We start from the raw sequence: 16,126 nt of genomic DNA, 5'->3' as shown, positions 1-16,126 counted from the left end.
AACCAGAGATGTCTAAGACCATCATCTATACAGACGAAGAGGATCATTCTAATGGGCTGACATAATAATTATAATAATAATAATAATAACCGTTCCAAAGATATATAACAAACGGTTTCATTTCAATTGCTTGTAGCAGTTATAGGCAATAGCCACAGATGCAGCAGCACAAACAACAGATAAAGCGGCATACGTATCTTCTTTCTCCCAATTCTCCAACCACATTGACATCGCAGCACAAACCTTGAATCCATAGGAAGATCCCTTCTTGCTGCTACTTACCCGAGAAGATGCACTTTTAACAGAGATTTCTTTTTCCGAGGTAATATTCTCAGTGTGATTCTCCTCCTCTAAACACCAAGATGAATTCCCATTCTGTTGGACAACGAGGGACACCTCCCCGTTGTTGATCTTTTCAGCATTTCGTTCTTGGAACCTCTGTTCTTGAGTTTTCTTCTGATCTTCTTCTAACAGACCCATTTCACCCCTATAAAACAATAAGTTAAAGTGTTCAAACACCAAAAAAAATGTACAGAGACTAAGTCAATAAAGAGAGCCTTTGATCGTATGTTACCTCCAAAGGCGGTCTAGGATTTGGCCTCTGTAAATATGTTGCTCCAGCAGTTGAGGTACATCTTCTAGAGTCACTAACCCATACCTAACAGAACAAGAATCACTTAAAACTCATAGAAACAGTAACACAACTCAATCTTTTTTTTTTTTACAAATATGGTATTCTTTACTTACCAGTTTCCTGTGACTCTCTGGTTAATGTTTGATCCATAGATGATGACATCTCCAGTGTATTTGTGACCACCAATGTGGGAACAAGGGCTGACAGAAACTTGACCTTCAAGACCACACATTTCAATATCTTCTCTGAATCTACTAACCAGAGAGGGTCCATAAACCCCGCAACGCCGGTCTCTGGATCCATGACAACATACAAAGACATATGAACCACTTAGAGGTTCAGGATTTCCAGGCAGCCACACAACATCCTTCACAAGCACCTCTTCCACAAATGTGTCCACATCAAAATGAGTCAACCTTCTGCAACATTCAACATTGAAAATATCAAAATGAGTTTGCCTTTTATTTAATCAAGAACCATTGCACATAAAAAAACCATACAAGTTACCTGTATCTGATCATATCCGGAAAGATCAACACATCTCCATTAGATGTCTCAGTCCCATCATGGCCCTCACATATTGTGAGTAGAGTCTGCAATTTAACGGAAGAAACAACAAAAGATAACTCATAACTGATGCAAGATCATAAGAAAGTCACGTTGTAAACTTTAGCAACAAAATAAACAGAGAATCCCAAATGGACTTAGGAGCAACAACTTCACAACTCACTGAACTCATGACTAGAATCACAAACCAAAGTAGTTATGGGATTAACATTCAAAAGGAGCCCTAAATCCACATTAACGTTCAAAGGGGCTAAGAAAGTTCACCTCTTTCTTCATATCACTCTTCCTCGCAGACACGACGGAAGAGAGAAGCCTCGGCAACCGATCGAACTCGGAGGCCTCGATCCTGGCCGGCCAAAAGGAGGGCTTTTTGTAGCACAAGAAGACATGTCTCTCGTAGAACTCTACGGTCCCGGCGAGTTTCTCAGCTCCGAAATCGCCTTCTTCGCTGATGCTCTCACTTTCGAAGCTTCCAGAGCGAGAGGTCGATTCGCCGAGAAAGCCGTCGAGAGGGTTGGATACGGTGATGGGAGACGAGGAGGAGGGTAATGGGTTTCTGTTCAAGGCTAAAGGGTCGTCCATGTATCTTCTTCCGCTTCCCATTTTGAAATTAAAGTTCGTTTTTTTTTTTTTTTTTTTTTTTTTGGAGAAGAAAGTTATTATTAGATAAATAAAAAATTAGTTTGATTTAAATAAGTGTATTAACTATCGCTGACACCATGTTTCCACACTTTCATTTGTTTTTTTCCATTGCAATTTAATTAGATAGACCAAATGTGATTTGAAAAAAAAAATCTCAAACCTCCGCAGTTTCGGTTTTTTGGTCGGGTCGTGGTTTGTTCGGTGTGAGGTTTTGAACTTTTTATCGATGGTTTCTGATCTCGGGTGTTTTCAGAAAGTGTTAGAGCATCATTATCGGCTGAAACCCGTTTTGGGTTTTTTAAAGGACAAATCTCCAATATAGCACATTTCTAAATTTATATCACAAAAATAGTACTAAAAAACTAAAATGACCAAAATAGCATTTTATCTTTTGAAAATTTTAATTTTTTTATTTTTCAAAATTTGAAATCTTATCCCCAAAACCTCATTTCTAAACTCTAAACCCTAAACCCTAAATCCTAAACCCTAAATCATAAACCCTAAACTATAAACCTAAACTCTAAACCCTAAACTCTAAACTCTAAACCCTAAATCCTAAAATTTAAACCCTAAACTCTAAACTCTAAACTCTAAACCCTAAAATTTAAACCCTAAACCCTAAACTCTAAACCCTAAACCCTAAACTCTAAACTCTAAACCCTAAATCCTAAATCTTAAATCCTAAACCCTAAACCATAAACCTAAACTCTAAACCCTAAACTCTAAACTCTAAACCCTAAATCCTAAAATTTAAACCCTAAACTCTAAACTCTAAACTCTAAACCCTAAAATTTAAACCCTAAACCCTAAACTCTAAACCCTAAACCCTAAACCCTAAATCCTAAACCCCACCGTTTAACTCTAAACCCTAAGTTTGTGACTTTTGATAAAACATTAAGTGCTATTTTTGTGACTTTTGACCTTGAGTGCTAGTTTGGGAACAAAAATTTGATTTAGTGCTATTTTTCTCTTTTTCTCTTTCTTAAATTCTTTTTTTTTATCTGATTAAAAAAAATAATTAAAAATGGAACCAACCGCGGACCGTCACGTGTCGTGGGGTTCGCAAAATAGTGTAACAAATGGACCGAAACCGTTTCTTATCTCGCGACTTATGAAACTCGTTTTTAACAAAACCGCGGGATCCACTCCTTAAAAAACGCGTTAGATACCTCGTTAAAAATGCCCTTATTAGTCTCAAACTATCTATGTAATTAATATTGAGTGTGGATCAGCCGTATTTTGTGTGGACTAATATATATTATCAAAAATTATGTAAAAAATTAGTCTTTATATTTATGCTAATTTATTTAATTAAATATAAATATTAGTTTTTTTTTATCTTTTTCGGTTTTCTTTAACTAAATACCAATTGTTGTTATGTGAACTTTTTTTTCTTATGTTTATACATGATTCTTCTTTTTGGAAGTTGAATCCAACTTTAACATAGTTTCTTTTAATATAGAACATTGGTGATTTTGTCTTATTTAAACATTTTGGTTCGAGTTTGTTTACTTTAGATTTTTTTGGTTTTATAAATAACAGGTACATGCTAGATCTTTCAAAAAATTACAAAGTTTAATTTTTGGTAGTTCAAATGCAAGCGCATATCTCATGTTGTAAAGAATACAAAAGAAAGAGTCTTTAAATTAGTGATATCACTGATATATATTCTCAGCAACATAGAAATATGCAGATAATTAGGATTAATTTGATGATAAACATCACCGTTGATTTCCAAAACAGATCTACGACAGTGATGACATACAAAGTTACTGTTGCATCTCTAAAGCAGCCACATGGTGATTATCTAAAGTTTGTTAAACTTTGACATTTTAAAATGATTAAATGCATTTAACTTCCTATAAGTTACACATATTTAACTAATAGTATTTAAAATAAATAAAATTATTTATAAAATCAATACAGTTTATAATTAATATTAAATTAAAAATAAATATAATTTAAATTAAAAATCCAAAATGATAAGAAAAAAACGTTAAAATGACAGTTTTTAAGAAACAGAGAAAATAATAAGTTTCAAATCAGTTTTAAACTTTTAACAAAGTAATTGAAAAAATTGTTAAAATGATATGTAAATATATTTGTTCAAAAAAGGATAAGTAAATATGTTTAGAATGATTTGTTTTGGGATAAAATTTTGGGTTCCTCATCATCATCAGAACACTAACTAAAAGACAGTCTTCACGCTCAAGAAAGCATCCGTCGCTTTGGGACAGGCACCGAATGCTGACCCATCTTGCTCGATAAAATTCTTGAGATCGACCAACCTCGTCAGTATTGTTAAATGTTTTTTCTTTCACCTTTATCTCAAAGTTGTAGAAGAAACTAAAAAAAAAACATTTACAAATCACAAAAAGAGAGAAAAAAAAACCTATATAGCTTTGATCCAAATTTACAGCAACACACAAGTTTCTCTCACATTCCAGACCAAAAAGCTGCAACTGCCTCTCTGATCTCAAACCACAACAGCCTTTTAGCACACAATTTTCTCATTGCTCACAATAACAAAAGTTCTCAAATCTTAAAAAAAAAAAAAAAGAGAAAAGAAGCAATACATCAAAAGGGTTTCTCTCCAGGGAGGTAAGAAGGAGAACCCCACTCCGCTTGATTCTTCTTTCTACTAAAGATTCCACTTAGATTCGGCATCAACACTTTCTTTGACACCACACTAGTTCTTGTCTTCTCCAGCTTCTTGTGAACAGGTTTCTGTTTCGTGTCTTTGTAGTAGAGGTGCTGCGGTGATGATTCAACAGACATCCTGGCCTCAGCCTCGGCAAGAATCCTCGACGCTGCTTCCTCTGCTTTCTTCTGATCTCTTTCCCGCCACCTCCTGAGCTCTCCTTCGACCGCTTTCTTTGCAGCATCAGCCATAGCTGCTTTCTTCAGTGCCTCCTCCGTTGCAGTCTTTAGCTTCTCGATCTCCTCTTGCGTCGTCTCCAACTTCTTCAGCGTCTCGTTTTCGCTAGCTCTCACTGCTTCCACCTGAGCCAGCGCAGCCGCCACTTTCATATCCGCTAACTTATCAGATACCTCAGCTCTCTTGCTCAGAGACTTGAACTCATCCCGAGACAGTGTGATGCTCTGAGGTCCAGACTCGGATGACGTGGAGTTGCGTACAGCGTTGGATTTTTCAGACATGGACTTTATCTGTCCAAGGGCCTTTGCCTCTGTAGTTTTTGCTTCTTCAGCTTCATCTAGGGCCACCCTCAAGTTCAGCTCTGTCTCCTCAAGCGCGAGATGCGCCGTTTCTGCTTCCTTCTTCAGCTCCTCGGCTTTGTTTCTCATTGCGTCAGCTTCTCTTCGAGCAGCTTCCGTCTCAGAAGTGATTTGATTCAAGGTTGACATCATATCTTCCAAAGCAGCGTTTGCTTTACCTTCCTCTGCAACGCATTCTTCAAGCTCACTCTTGCTTTGGCTAAGCTTCAGATTAAGATCTCCAGCCACAGTTTCGATCTCAGCCTCCTTGGCTTCAACTTCACTGCGCTCTGTCTTCACATTCTCTAGCTCTGCTTTGAGAGATTCCACTGACTTTTCCAAAGACTTCTCTTCTTCCACGAGCTTCTCTAGTAAACCCTTTGCTTCTTTCAGCTCCAGACTCACCCCATTAACAGACTCCGTATCAGATGCTTTCGCAGTCTCCATTTGCTTCTGCAACTCATCGATCTCGTTGTATGTTTCAGTTAACTGCGCTTCAAGCTTTTTAGCAAACTCAGGATCAAACTCGCTCTTCAAAGCGAGCAGCTTCTTGGCAGACTCTTCCATGCCAGCTTTATAAGATTGGTGCTGAATCTCCTTCTCTGCAAAAATCTCAGACTGTTCTTTCTGAGCTTGAGAACAAGCAAGCTTAGTCTGTTCAACTGATTCGTTAACAGCTGCGATCTCCTTTCTAAGCAACTCGATCTTCTCTGAATAAACTTTAGTCACTTCTTTAGCTTCCTCTTCTTTGGTTAACGCAACATTCTTTGTTTCAGAAACCTCATTTGAAACCTGACGGATCTTTCTCAGCTCTTGCTTCGCTGTATCAAGCTCCTTGCACACCATCCCATAATGTTCCATATCCAAACCCTCAGCATCATCACTGCTAGACACAGAAACATTCCCTGGTTTCGCTTCTTTGATCAGACTCTTGGCAGCTTCAGTCACTTTATTCGCAGCATCTCTCGACTCATTAACCGCATCAAGCTTGCGAGTAAGCTCGTCAACAGTTCTCTTAGCCCACTCGAGCTCACTCAAGGCTTGCTCTCTGATTGTTTCAGCGTTCTTAAGCTGGTCCTTTAACTTGTTCAGCTCTTTCTGCGCCACGTGAAGCTCAGTTTGCTTCACCAAAACTTTCTGCAAAACCACAACACAAATCAGAAGCTGTTTGTGAATCAAAGCTGAAGAAAGTGTTTGGTTACCTCAGCGGATTGGGGACTGGGTTTTCGAACGAGAGGCTGCTTTTCAGCGGAAAAGGCAGCTTCACGACCGAAGAGACTAACAGCATCCTTAACAGATTGAAAAGGAGAGCTTGTGTCTATCTCTCCAACCTCCACAGAAGGAGAAGAATCTGAAGAGTCTCTACGTCCTTTCTTAGCAACCATTTTGCATGCTCTCTCTCTCTCTCTCTCTCTCTCTCTCTTTATAAAGCTACAAAGACAGAGAAGAACCAAGACTCACCACCTAATAAATAACACAGACAAGAGAGAGAGAGAGAGAAAGAGAGAGAGAGAGAGACACGCACAAACAGTTGTCCGTTGATTAAGGGACGATTCCACTAATTAAGCAATATATCAACAGTACACATAGACCCTAACAAGAGGTTATTAAGGGAAAGATTAATAATTAACTAAAGATTTTCCCTTTTTTAAATGATCTGCTCAAATCTAATCACCAAGAATCACAGCACAGATCCCTAATCAATCAATAATCAAACGATGCTAATCGAAAAAATGATGAAGCTTCTCTACAGCCTCTGAAGCGACGATCGAAACAGATTCGTACCTGATCTTTCTCGTTTTCTGAGACGGAAGATGAAAACCCAGAGACGGGATACCGAAGCCGCGCCAAGAAAATAAAAAAAGAATCTAAAGGAGTGATTTGCTCTGGGAGAGAGAAGACGACCGAGACCAAAAATAAAACACGTTTGATCAGAAAAAAGAAAGATATCTCTAGTCTCGACGTCTATGAGAACCAAAGGAAAGGGAAAAAAAAAAGATTAGAGCTTTGGAAGAGATGAGCAAAGTTTGAATTTCTTCTTCTGTAATCAGAGAGGAGCAAAAAGTCAGTGGCGATGAGAGAGAAATAAAGAGACAGAGAGGAGAGAGGGACAAGAAAGGGAAGTGTATTCGGTTGACATTTGGCAGCTTCTTGTTGGTCACCGGTTAACCTAATACTCTTATTTACTCTAGTAAATCTTGTGACGGCGAGTAAATCTCTAATTTACTTTATTTAACTTTATGAATTAGCATCATTCCTCTTTAAGATTCCATTTAACTTTACACATTATTCCTTTAAGAGCATACTATATCTGCTACGAATTTAGTGGATTTAAAAGTGTCGAATACAAAAAAAAGTTACTAGTTTTTTTTTTTGAGAATCCCCTGTATATTAATTGAGAACCATTTGAAAAATTAGAACCTTCATTTTGTATTAATTAAAAAAAAACTTCAAATCCTAGGTGGCACTCTAAATGTTTTCTAAATTATATTTCAAATTCTATAGCATCTAATATAAAATATAGTTTAATCTAATGGTGTCACATTATTCCATAATTATATAACACTAGAGAACATTATATTAACCTAAATATAGAAAATGTGTATTTTTCCTTAAATAAAAGGTACGGAATTACCTAATATGATTTACATATATATAGAAATTAATGATTATGAATATTAAAGATTTGATAACAATTTTTGCATTCTTCTTCATTTTTGTTTAAATTTATATTATTAAAAAAATTTAAACAATCACATTAACCATATAATAAAAAAAATTAGATTTTTTCTTATATGTTATATTTTGAATTTTTTAAAATGACTTTAAATTACAAAATTGAAGAAACCTTATATGTTATGTTTTTTTCTTAAAACGATTTTAAAATACAAAAATGAGGACACCTTATATGTTATATATTTTTTTTTAAACGACTTTAAAATACAAAAATATGGACACCTTATATGTTATATATTTCTTATATGTTAGAATTTTCTTACATATTATATTTTGAATTTTTTTTTTTAAATTCCAAAAATGTAACTTTTCCTTAAGTATACGACTAAAAACATTAAAATAACATGTATTAATTCGATGGTTGATTTGAAAGCTTTCAAAACCATATGGAAGATAAAAGTCAAAATAATTTAACTGTGAAAACAATACTGTTCACTTTTTTCAAGAATGTGTTCGATGGAAAAAATAAAGTTTTTATGTCATAATTTGTTTAATGTCCAATCCGATCAATCCATGATATATTAATTATAGTTTTGTTCCATTTTTTTTGATAAAAATTGATCTGATCTATCGGAAATAAATTATATAATAACAACAAAAAATATTTTATATATACAAATAAAATGGTCAAATATATAAAAAAACTATCGATAATATATACAAATAAATTTATATCGTGCAATAGGTCTTATCCCAGTTAGAAAGCATATCATTATTCATATGGTATGGCCCAACTCGGATAATTAAGTGAAAATTCGTAAATTCAAAGGAAAAACAAAATTGCGTGGAGCTTTATGGGCGGATAACCATTTTGGCACGTGAGGTAGACGACATGTAAGGCTAAAAAATAGATCTAATTATATACATTTTGTTATATATATTGACTAGTCATAATGGGGGCCAAGGTCTCCAAGGATAATCATATTGACAATGATTTGTTCTTTTACCATTTTTATGTATATCACATTTAATTCGAAAAAAACAACATATCCACCAATCTCCTTTGTACTATGAATTTTTTTCTTTTGTAAACTTCCTTTGTATGAATTCTATATGAAAAAGCATATTTATTCTATTAAAACAGCAGTGTGACCCATTGATATAGGTAGGCTTGGGTATTTCGGGTATCGGTTCGGTTCGGTTCGGGTATTTCGGGTTTTGGGTAGTTTGGATAGGGGCTAGAGGATCCATTTAGTACTTGACATATTTTCGGTTCGGTTCGGTTCGGATAGTTTCGGGTTCGGTTCGGTTCGGATAGTAAATGTAGGAACCGGAAAATATCCGGAAAAAGTTCGGTTCTTATTTGGATCCGGTTCGGGTTCGGATAGTTCGGGTAATTCGGATAATTTGGATAAAATATCGGTTATTTAGAGTAAAATATCAAATAATTAGGATGATTTAGATAAAAAATTTGGATATTTCGGATTACTTTGGATATTTCGGATAAAACTATCTGGATAGTTTTGGATACTTTCGGGTAGTTTGGATACTTTATAATAATTTAGTTATCCTCAATTATTTTCAGATACTTTTAATAGAATTTTAAATTAAAAATATATATTTAGTGATGTTATATGTATATATAATTAATATTTTATATATTCGGGTACCCGTTCGGTTCTCGATTCGGTTCCGGTTCGGTTCGGTTATTTCGGATATAAAAATATAGGAACCGTTCGGGTATTTGAGGGTATTAGTCCGGTTCCGGTTTCAGGTATTTCGGTTCGGTTCCGGTTCGGTTCTTCGGTTCCGGTTATTTTGCCCAGGCCTAGATATAGGTTCAGCCCAACAACAATTTTCCCTATAACCTACTTTAAAAAAAAGATAAACCAACTCTTTTATAACTACATCTAAATCTACGTATTTCTTCCTCTTACGTGACCTCTTCTTTTTTTCCTATATTCTTGGAACCCTCGTAACTTCCTTTTTTTGATAACTATCATCTATGAGAACTTATAATTTATTTATTTCATTTTAAAATTGTTTTGTTTAATTAACCAATGCAGATTTTGTAAAAATTATATTTTATTCTCAGTGTAGAGATCTTTGACGGGGGTGGTTCGTCGTGACTTCTTTCTACTCGGTTAAAAACACAGAATGTTGAAAAAATTATGTATAGTGTTAGTTTGTGTAAAATCTTTTTTGTTCTCAATTGTTTGTGGTTTTTTTATAAATTTAAGAACTATGAAAAAAAATGATGAGAAAATTAAAAAGAATAAAGAAAGAGCGGCTGAATTAAGTTTACATGGAGAGAGAAAGAAGAAGACTTTTTAATGCTTTGACTTTTCTATTTTCTTTTAATGCGAACATCATAATGGAAAAGATATATTCTCTCCGTTTCATTTTATTTGTCGTTTTAAGTTTATACATACAGATTAAAGAAACATATGATTTTGTAAATTTCTAAAATAAAAACACGATTACCTATACACCTAATCATATTTCAACCAATAGAAAAATAAAGTGGAGAATCTTATTTATAAATTTTGCATTGAAACTATAAACAACAATAATTTTGAAACGAAAAGCGAGAATTAAATCAAAACGGAAAGAGTATAAATTGACCTAAAGTTGGACAAATTTTTGGCTGTTTAGCGAACCCAACTTCATATTTCATTAAATAATGAATAGCTTTTCACTGGCTCATTTAAACAACACATTTTACATTGGAAGCAAATGATATAAATCCACTTCGCAAGTCTGGTAAAATTAAAATTATTTTTGTTATATAATCAAAAATCCAAACAATAAATGTATAGATGTAATAAAGTACAAAAAATGAAACTTGCAATTTATAGAAATAAAAAGTTTTTAAAAATAATAAAATAAGTTTTCAAAACTAAAAAAAAAGCATTTTTATTATAAAATAATATGGATTGGTGTAAATAATAAACTTTCTTAATACTTACACAAGAATTTGGCATAATAATTAAATTAAATTTATAAAACAGTTTTTAAAAAATGAAAATGTTAAAAATGAAATTAATACACTGGCCCTAAATGTATACAATTAATATACTTACAATGTATATATATATATATATATATAACAGAATATATTAAAATTATTTTTTTCACATTTTTCAAAAACATTGTTCGTTCTCCCGGGGGGAGGTGTTCTTCAGAGTGGGTTGGGACGGGTTGGATTTAATATTGTTTTTCGAATATAAAATTTTAAAAATTATCCGGGTATATAGTTCATGTCTAATTGAGTACAAGACTTGATTTTCCGGTCGATTCCAAAAAAAATTTTATACGAATATTTTTGACTAATTATGTTAGGTAACTATTAAGAAAATATAATATGTTACAGGAATAAAGTTTAAAAATAATTTTGAAATACATATAGCACAGTGTATAGTTATGCAACTTGACATATTTAATACTTCTACCAAAATTTAAATTAAATTAATTTAAGATTAAACACAAATATGATTACAAAAAAACACAAATATGATTAAAACATAAATATAAAAATTAAATGTTTCAAAAAAAAAATTAGAACAAAAATATACCCGCCCTTCGAAGGTCAAGCTGCAAATTCTTTTCTTTTCTTAATATATATTTATAGAGAGAGAGTAATTATTCATAAACAAATATCAAATCTAGCTCATATCAATAAGAAGTACCTCTTTGGGAGTTTGATTGGATTTAATACGAATTCCATCGAAAAGAAAGACGAAGGCAGACATTTGTTTTCCAACTTTGTGGGAAAAGGCTTCCATCATCTTACGGAGCTCAACGTCCCTCTTAATCCGGAAGTACACATCTACATCATCCTGTTATATTTTATATACAACATTTTTATTTTTATTTTAAAAAAATGTTAATATACACTCATTTGATCCATCTTTCAAAGCCGGTTAAAATAATACATGTATCTAATGGTTGTAACATCTACATGTACGAGTAGTAGTTATATATATTCAAGTACCTGACTTTTAACTTTGAGGGTAACATGGGACGACGGAACCGACGACTTCTTCTTGTCAGATGCCGACATATCTTCACTTTCTTTCTTTCTTCGATGGTTGGATTTGCTCTCGACTCTTTAGATACATCCTTCATGCATTATGTACGTATATATATACACACACACACGGTATGCACTGAATAAATGAGAATAAAGATACAGATGAATCACATAGTATATCAGTGAATTGATTGTAAACTAAACCTTTTAGATTTCTGTTCCCGTTTTTTTTTACCTTTTTCTTGGGAATTGATGAATAGCACAGTGTTGATTGATCATCACAAAATTTGATGCACACCCCCTTTTTTTTTTCTTTTCCTCTCCACTTTGACCGCAAGAAGCAAAACTCAAATTTATTGCAACGATTTGATGAAAAATCTACACTTGGTAGAAAACGTTTCACGTCTTTTGTTTTATAAGATTCAGAGGATCATATCCTCCAGTATCGATCAAGGCTTTAGCTTAATTACCCAGCATGAGCTAACCAAAAGCCCACAATCTACCCAAAATCCCATGTTGTGTTGGATTCATGTCTGTGTGCGATTTTAAACGAATGGTTTGCAAAATTTTCACTCTAAGGCATCTACACATTTTAATGGCAAATGAATATAACACATAATAATTGGTTTGATTTGATGTAATAAAAAAGCAAAACACAAGGAAAAAGACACCATAAAATTAAACCCAAAAACGACCCATGAGAATTATTACATACACAATTTTACTATGTTTTTTTTTCTTTTCCTTTCTGGTTTTCCGATAAAAGTGACAACACGATTTTACAGCATTTTATATAGAAGAACAAACAACTTCAAAGAAGAAGAAGAAGGAATCATAATCGTGATACTAAAGGGGGTGGTGGCTCCAAACTCATCTTAGAAACTTTTGTTGTTGTTGTTGTTGTGGGTACTTCAAGAAAGACAATAAAACATAAAAAAGAACATTGCTTTAGATGTCTAAGCAATGTTACTCCACTTTTGTTGTGCAGCAAACAAATCCATCTTTGTGCCAATCAAGAGTCCACAGCCGGAGATTGCATGCAGCAGAGCCATTTTTTCTGAAACCAAAGAGAGTATTTTGTGTGACGATGGATCGATAAAGAGAAGACTGACAAAAAAGAGGAAGAAACTTACAGGATGAGGTTTACTAGGATCTCCTCCTCCTCCTCCGGACTTAGCATGACCATCAGTGGATTTACCGGGTGATCCGGGTTTGCCACCAGTCTTTTTCTCATCCCTGGCTTTGTTGAATATCACCGTGAAACCTTCAGCTGATGCTGGGTCATTCACATCCCATTCTCCAAACTTCGGCAAGGGACGACCTTTGTCCTGTTCCATGTGGTGAAACACACAATGGTGAGAAACCAAAACATCAAGAAAAATAAGTTAAAAATCTCAAACTCAATCCCTTTTGACCCAGTCAGATGAACTGTTAACGTATATTCACATGTTGTTCAAGTGTATGACATTTCTACATTGAGAGTAAACTCTAAACTCTTGAAAAAGAAAAACAACATTCATTGATAAAGGATTACTAGTTAGCATTTTCCGATTGTAAGCAAGTCTCAGGTGGGGAGCAAACACAAAAGAGAAGAGACCAAAGATAAACCGAAAAAAAAAGCACATACGGAACAAGGGGTGAAGTAATGAAACAAGTTATACCATCAAAGATGAGGAAAAAGGTTTGTGTAGTAATAGCCCAAACTAATCAAAGTTTCCATTTTCTAGCCAACATTATACACCATAATTGCCTGTCCCTAAGAAAACATGTCACACGCAATATTCACATGTCCAGAACTAATCTGGGAGAATTACAAAAACCAACTTCACCGTAATTGATCTCAAATCCAAAATCAGAACCCATCAACATCTAAGCTAAAAGAGAAATCAGTGCATGAATCTGAGCTTAAATCAATCAAATTCAGATTGAATAGAAGCCAAAGATGGAAACTTTAGAAGTAAAAAACCGAGATCCAGTACAAGGATTACCAGCAACAAGACAAAAGCTCATCAAAATCATAATATCAAATCTATTTACCGAACACAATAGACGATTGCAACAAAACTGTTCAGCTGAATAAGAACAGATAAAGCCAAAAAAAAACAAAAACCCTCCGATAAAAATGAAACACAGCATCTAACTTACGAAGCGAAACTAAATTCTCCAAACTCTTCAAATCGAATTAGAAGGTATATATATCACGAAACGTAAACAAAAAAAATCTTAAGAAGATAGAGATGTTAAACGTACCGACATGGCGTCTGCAGAGAGGAGGAAGATTTATCCCTAGAAAGATGGAACCGAACGATTCTGAGGAAAAAAGAAAGGAGATGGAGCCGCCGAGAAAACCAATGAAAGTGAGAGAAAATACGATCGCAGGAGGAGAGAGAGAATCTGGGAGAAGAAAAAAAAAAGAGAGAGACTTTTCCTTTTCCTTTTTCTCTTTCTCTCTTTCTGATTTTTTCAGATCTTTTTCTTTCTTTCTATACTTTTGTTTCCTTCTTCTTCTCTCTTTCTCTTTTTATATAAACGGAGTTAATCCCAGTGACGCGACGTCTTTAGGTTTCTTAAACGGAAATATGAGCTGGCTGGCTCTAACGGCTGTTAATTTTTTGAGCATATATGTTGGTTTAGACCGATGCAATAGCAAGTGATTTGCTGGCACTGTTTTGTTCCGTATCCTTTTTTTTTTTTTTTCGCTAAATGGTAAATATCATTTCCGAAATGAATTGTTGAGTCTTACAAGATGTTATAAACAAACTATAAGATCTCCAAAACTTACTTCCATGGCAAAAAAAGGTAAAAACATGGAAGCAAAATCAATCGAACTTGAAACCGTTCGGCTTTGTAGCGAACATGACATCAAGTATCGATACAAACTTGTAGCAATAGGATGGAAGGTTGAGCTGAGACAGGCATGAAAAGAGAGACCCGAGACACTAGAACAGGAGGAACACAACGCTAGTGGGAAGTGGATTCAATGTCTGCCTGAAAAAATTGCTTTTCTCCGAGGTACAGAAACAGACCCGCTCAAGGACTGTCCTCTAGGTCCAGGCTGGGAAAGAACTAAACCCGGATTCGAGCAATAGACGGGACAACACACACCAAGGGTGCTTAATAGCGCTCAACCATCTCGACCGCACTCGCCCTCTAAGTCGGTATAGAGAAAGGGGCAGCATTACCACCTCCCGAGTCTTACTACCTCCTCCAACCGCAAAGTGTTACCCTGAGCTCCTAGAAGACCAAGAACCTCCACAACCCAACACATTTCAACCTGCATTCCAATCCAAGCAACAAGCAACGCCAACACCAACAACAAAGGAGGAGATATGAGCTAAATTAATGCATCACTCAGTAGCTAACCGCCTAATCATGACTGACAGAGTGACAGAGATGACCCTATCGCAACCAGTCCGAGGTCCCGAGACCTCTAGGTCAGGCGACACATACCCGATTAGCCTTTGAAGGTAGAGGCCAAATCGACATTTTCTTCCACCGGTGAGAAGATCCTGCGTCGGGAGTGGAGACGTTTACTTCGGTGATGAGGAGGATGAAGCGGCGGCACAGTCGCTAGAGGCGCCGCGTTGCAAATCCCTCTCAGCTTCAACGAGTCAAAGCACGCCCTCTGCGAAGACGACAACCCGAAACAAAGTCACATCACCAACAGATCTTCACGCCGGAGATGGATTTTGATGTGGCGGGGTTTGTTCCGTATCCTTTAATTTTCAATAATCTTTTATTCATAATTATACTTCTTATCTTATATACAAATTTTCAAAATTATATGGATTACTAGTGGTATTCCGGCGCTACGCGCCGGGTTCATATGTTTTTTTTAAAATGAATTTACAATTCATTTTATGGTCTTAGTAAAGAAAATATGTTCGAAAATATGAATATGAAAATATGTTGAAAGTGAATGATATCCATTTGATAGTGGTTAGCGACCGTAATGTATTACTTTGTTTTGAAGTTGATTAGTTTAAGGTTGAATATCATAAGTGGTTGTGATTAATCATTCGATAAAAATAGAATAAAAAACCAATAGTCGTAACAAAGTTAATTTAATTGGAATTTAAACATAAAGTAAAGTTGATGTTATATTTAAAGAACATACTTATACTCTTTAGTACCATGTTGACAGTATATGGAAGGAACGACATTTGAAGTTCTATTTTAGAGACTAATTTGAATTAAAACGTGTGTAATAAGCATAGGTGTTACCAGCGGGAAAGAACTGTTGTCAAAATGTTGATGTTTATATTTTTGTACGCCCGTTTGATTTGAGCTCGTTTGATTTGAGCGGCCTTGACTAAAACTGTTGATGATTTTGTAATATTATAGATGTTGCCCCTCGA

At 34.8% G+C, this 16,126-nt stretch overlaps 3 protein-coding genes across 3 annotated transcripts; all 3 read right to left on the bottom strand.

The window, feature by feature from the left end:
* Positions 1-105: 105 nt before the first annotated feature.
* Positions 106-1,834, bottom strand: LOC106318377 (altered inheritance of mitochondria protein 32). The gene is made up of 5 exons (XM_013756324.1): positions 1,466-1,834; positions 1,142-1,227; positions 748-1,053; positions 575-658; positions 106-487 (listed from the first exon to the last, which is right to left on the bottom strand). Exons 1-5 carry the CDS (start codon positions 1,802-1,804, stop codon positions 118-120), a joined length of 1,185 nt encoding a protein of 394 aa, XP_013611778.1. The 5' UTR covers positions 1,805-1,834; the 3' UTR covers positions 106-117.
* A 2,385-nt stretch (positions 1,835-4,219) lies between these two features.
* LOC106318996 (WEB family protein At5g55860) lies at positions 4,220-7,114 on the bottom strand. Its single transcript, XM_013757183.1, has 3 exons — positions 6,845-7,114; positions 6,262-6,490; positions 4,220-6,196 (listed from the first exon to the last, which is right to left on the bottom strand). Exons 2-3 carry the CDS (start codon positions 6,442-6,444, stop codon positions 4,421-4,423), a joined length of 1,959 nt encoding a protein of 652 aa, XP_013612637.1. The 5' UTR covers positions 6,445-6,490; positions 6,845-7,114; the 3' UTR covers positions 4,220-4,420.
* A 5,314-nt stretch (positions 7,115-12,428) lies between these two features.
* LOC106315627 lies at positions 12,429-14,241 on the bottom strand. The gene is made up of 3 exons (XM_013753420.1): positions 14,019-14,241; positions 12,902-13,096; positions 12,429-12,825 (listed from the first exon to the last, which is right to left on the bottom strand). Exons 1-3 carry the CDS (start codon positions 14,022-14,024, stop codon positions 12,781-12,783), a joined length of 246 nt encoding a protein of 81 aa, XP_013608874.1. The 5' UTR covers positions 14,025-14,241; the 3' UTR covers positions 12,429-12,780.
* Between the last annotated feature and the right edge of the window lie 1,885 nt (positions 14,242-16,126).

Source organism: Brassica oleracea, chromosome C9 (assembly GCF_000695525.1).
Source record: "Brassica oleracea var. oleracea cultivar TO1000 chromosome C9, BOL, whole genome shotgun sequence".
In the NCBI taxonomy this organism is placed as follows: domain Eukaryota; kingdom Viridiplantae; phylum Streptophyta; class Magnoliopsida; order Brassicales; family Brassicaceae; genus Brassica; species Brassica oleracea.
The sequence above is the reverse complement of the archived record's forward strand: the minus strand, read 5'-3'. Positions and strand labels throughout refer to the sequence as shown.

Coding starts and splice junctions, on each gene's coding strand:
- LOC106318377 (XM_013756324.1), bottom strand. CDS start 1,804: ATGGGAAGCGGAAGAAGATACATGGACGACCCTTTAGCCTTGAACAGA. Junction 1,054..1,141: donor CCGGATATGATCAGATACAG/GTAACTTGTATG, acceptor TGAATGTTGCAG/AAGGTTGACTCATTTTGATG. Junction 488..574: donor ATCCTAGACCGCCTTTGGAG/GTAACATACGAT, acceptor ATTGTTTTATAG/GGGTGAAATGGGTCTGTTAG.
- LOC106318996 (XM_013757183.1), bottom strand. CDS start 6,444: ATGGTTGCTAAGAAAGGACGTAGAGACTCTTCAGATTCTTCTCCTTCT. Junction 6,197..6,261: donor CCAGTCCCCAATCCGCTGAG/GTAACCAAACAC, acceptor GTGGTTTTGCAG/AAAGTTTTGGTGAAGCAAAC.
- LOC106315627 (XM_013753420.1), bottom strand. Junction 12,826..12,901: donor ATCCTAGTAAACCTCATCCT/GTAAGTTTCTTC, acceptor CTTTGGTTTCAG/AAAAAATGGCTCTGCTGCAT.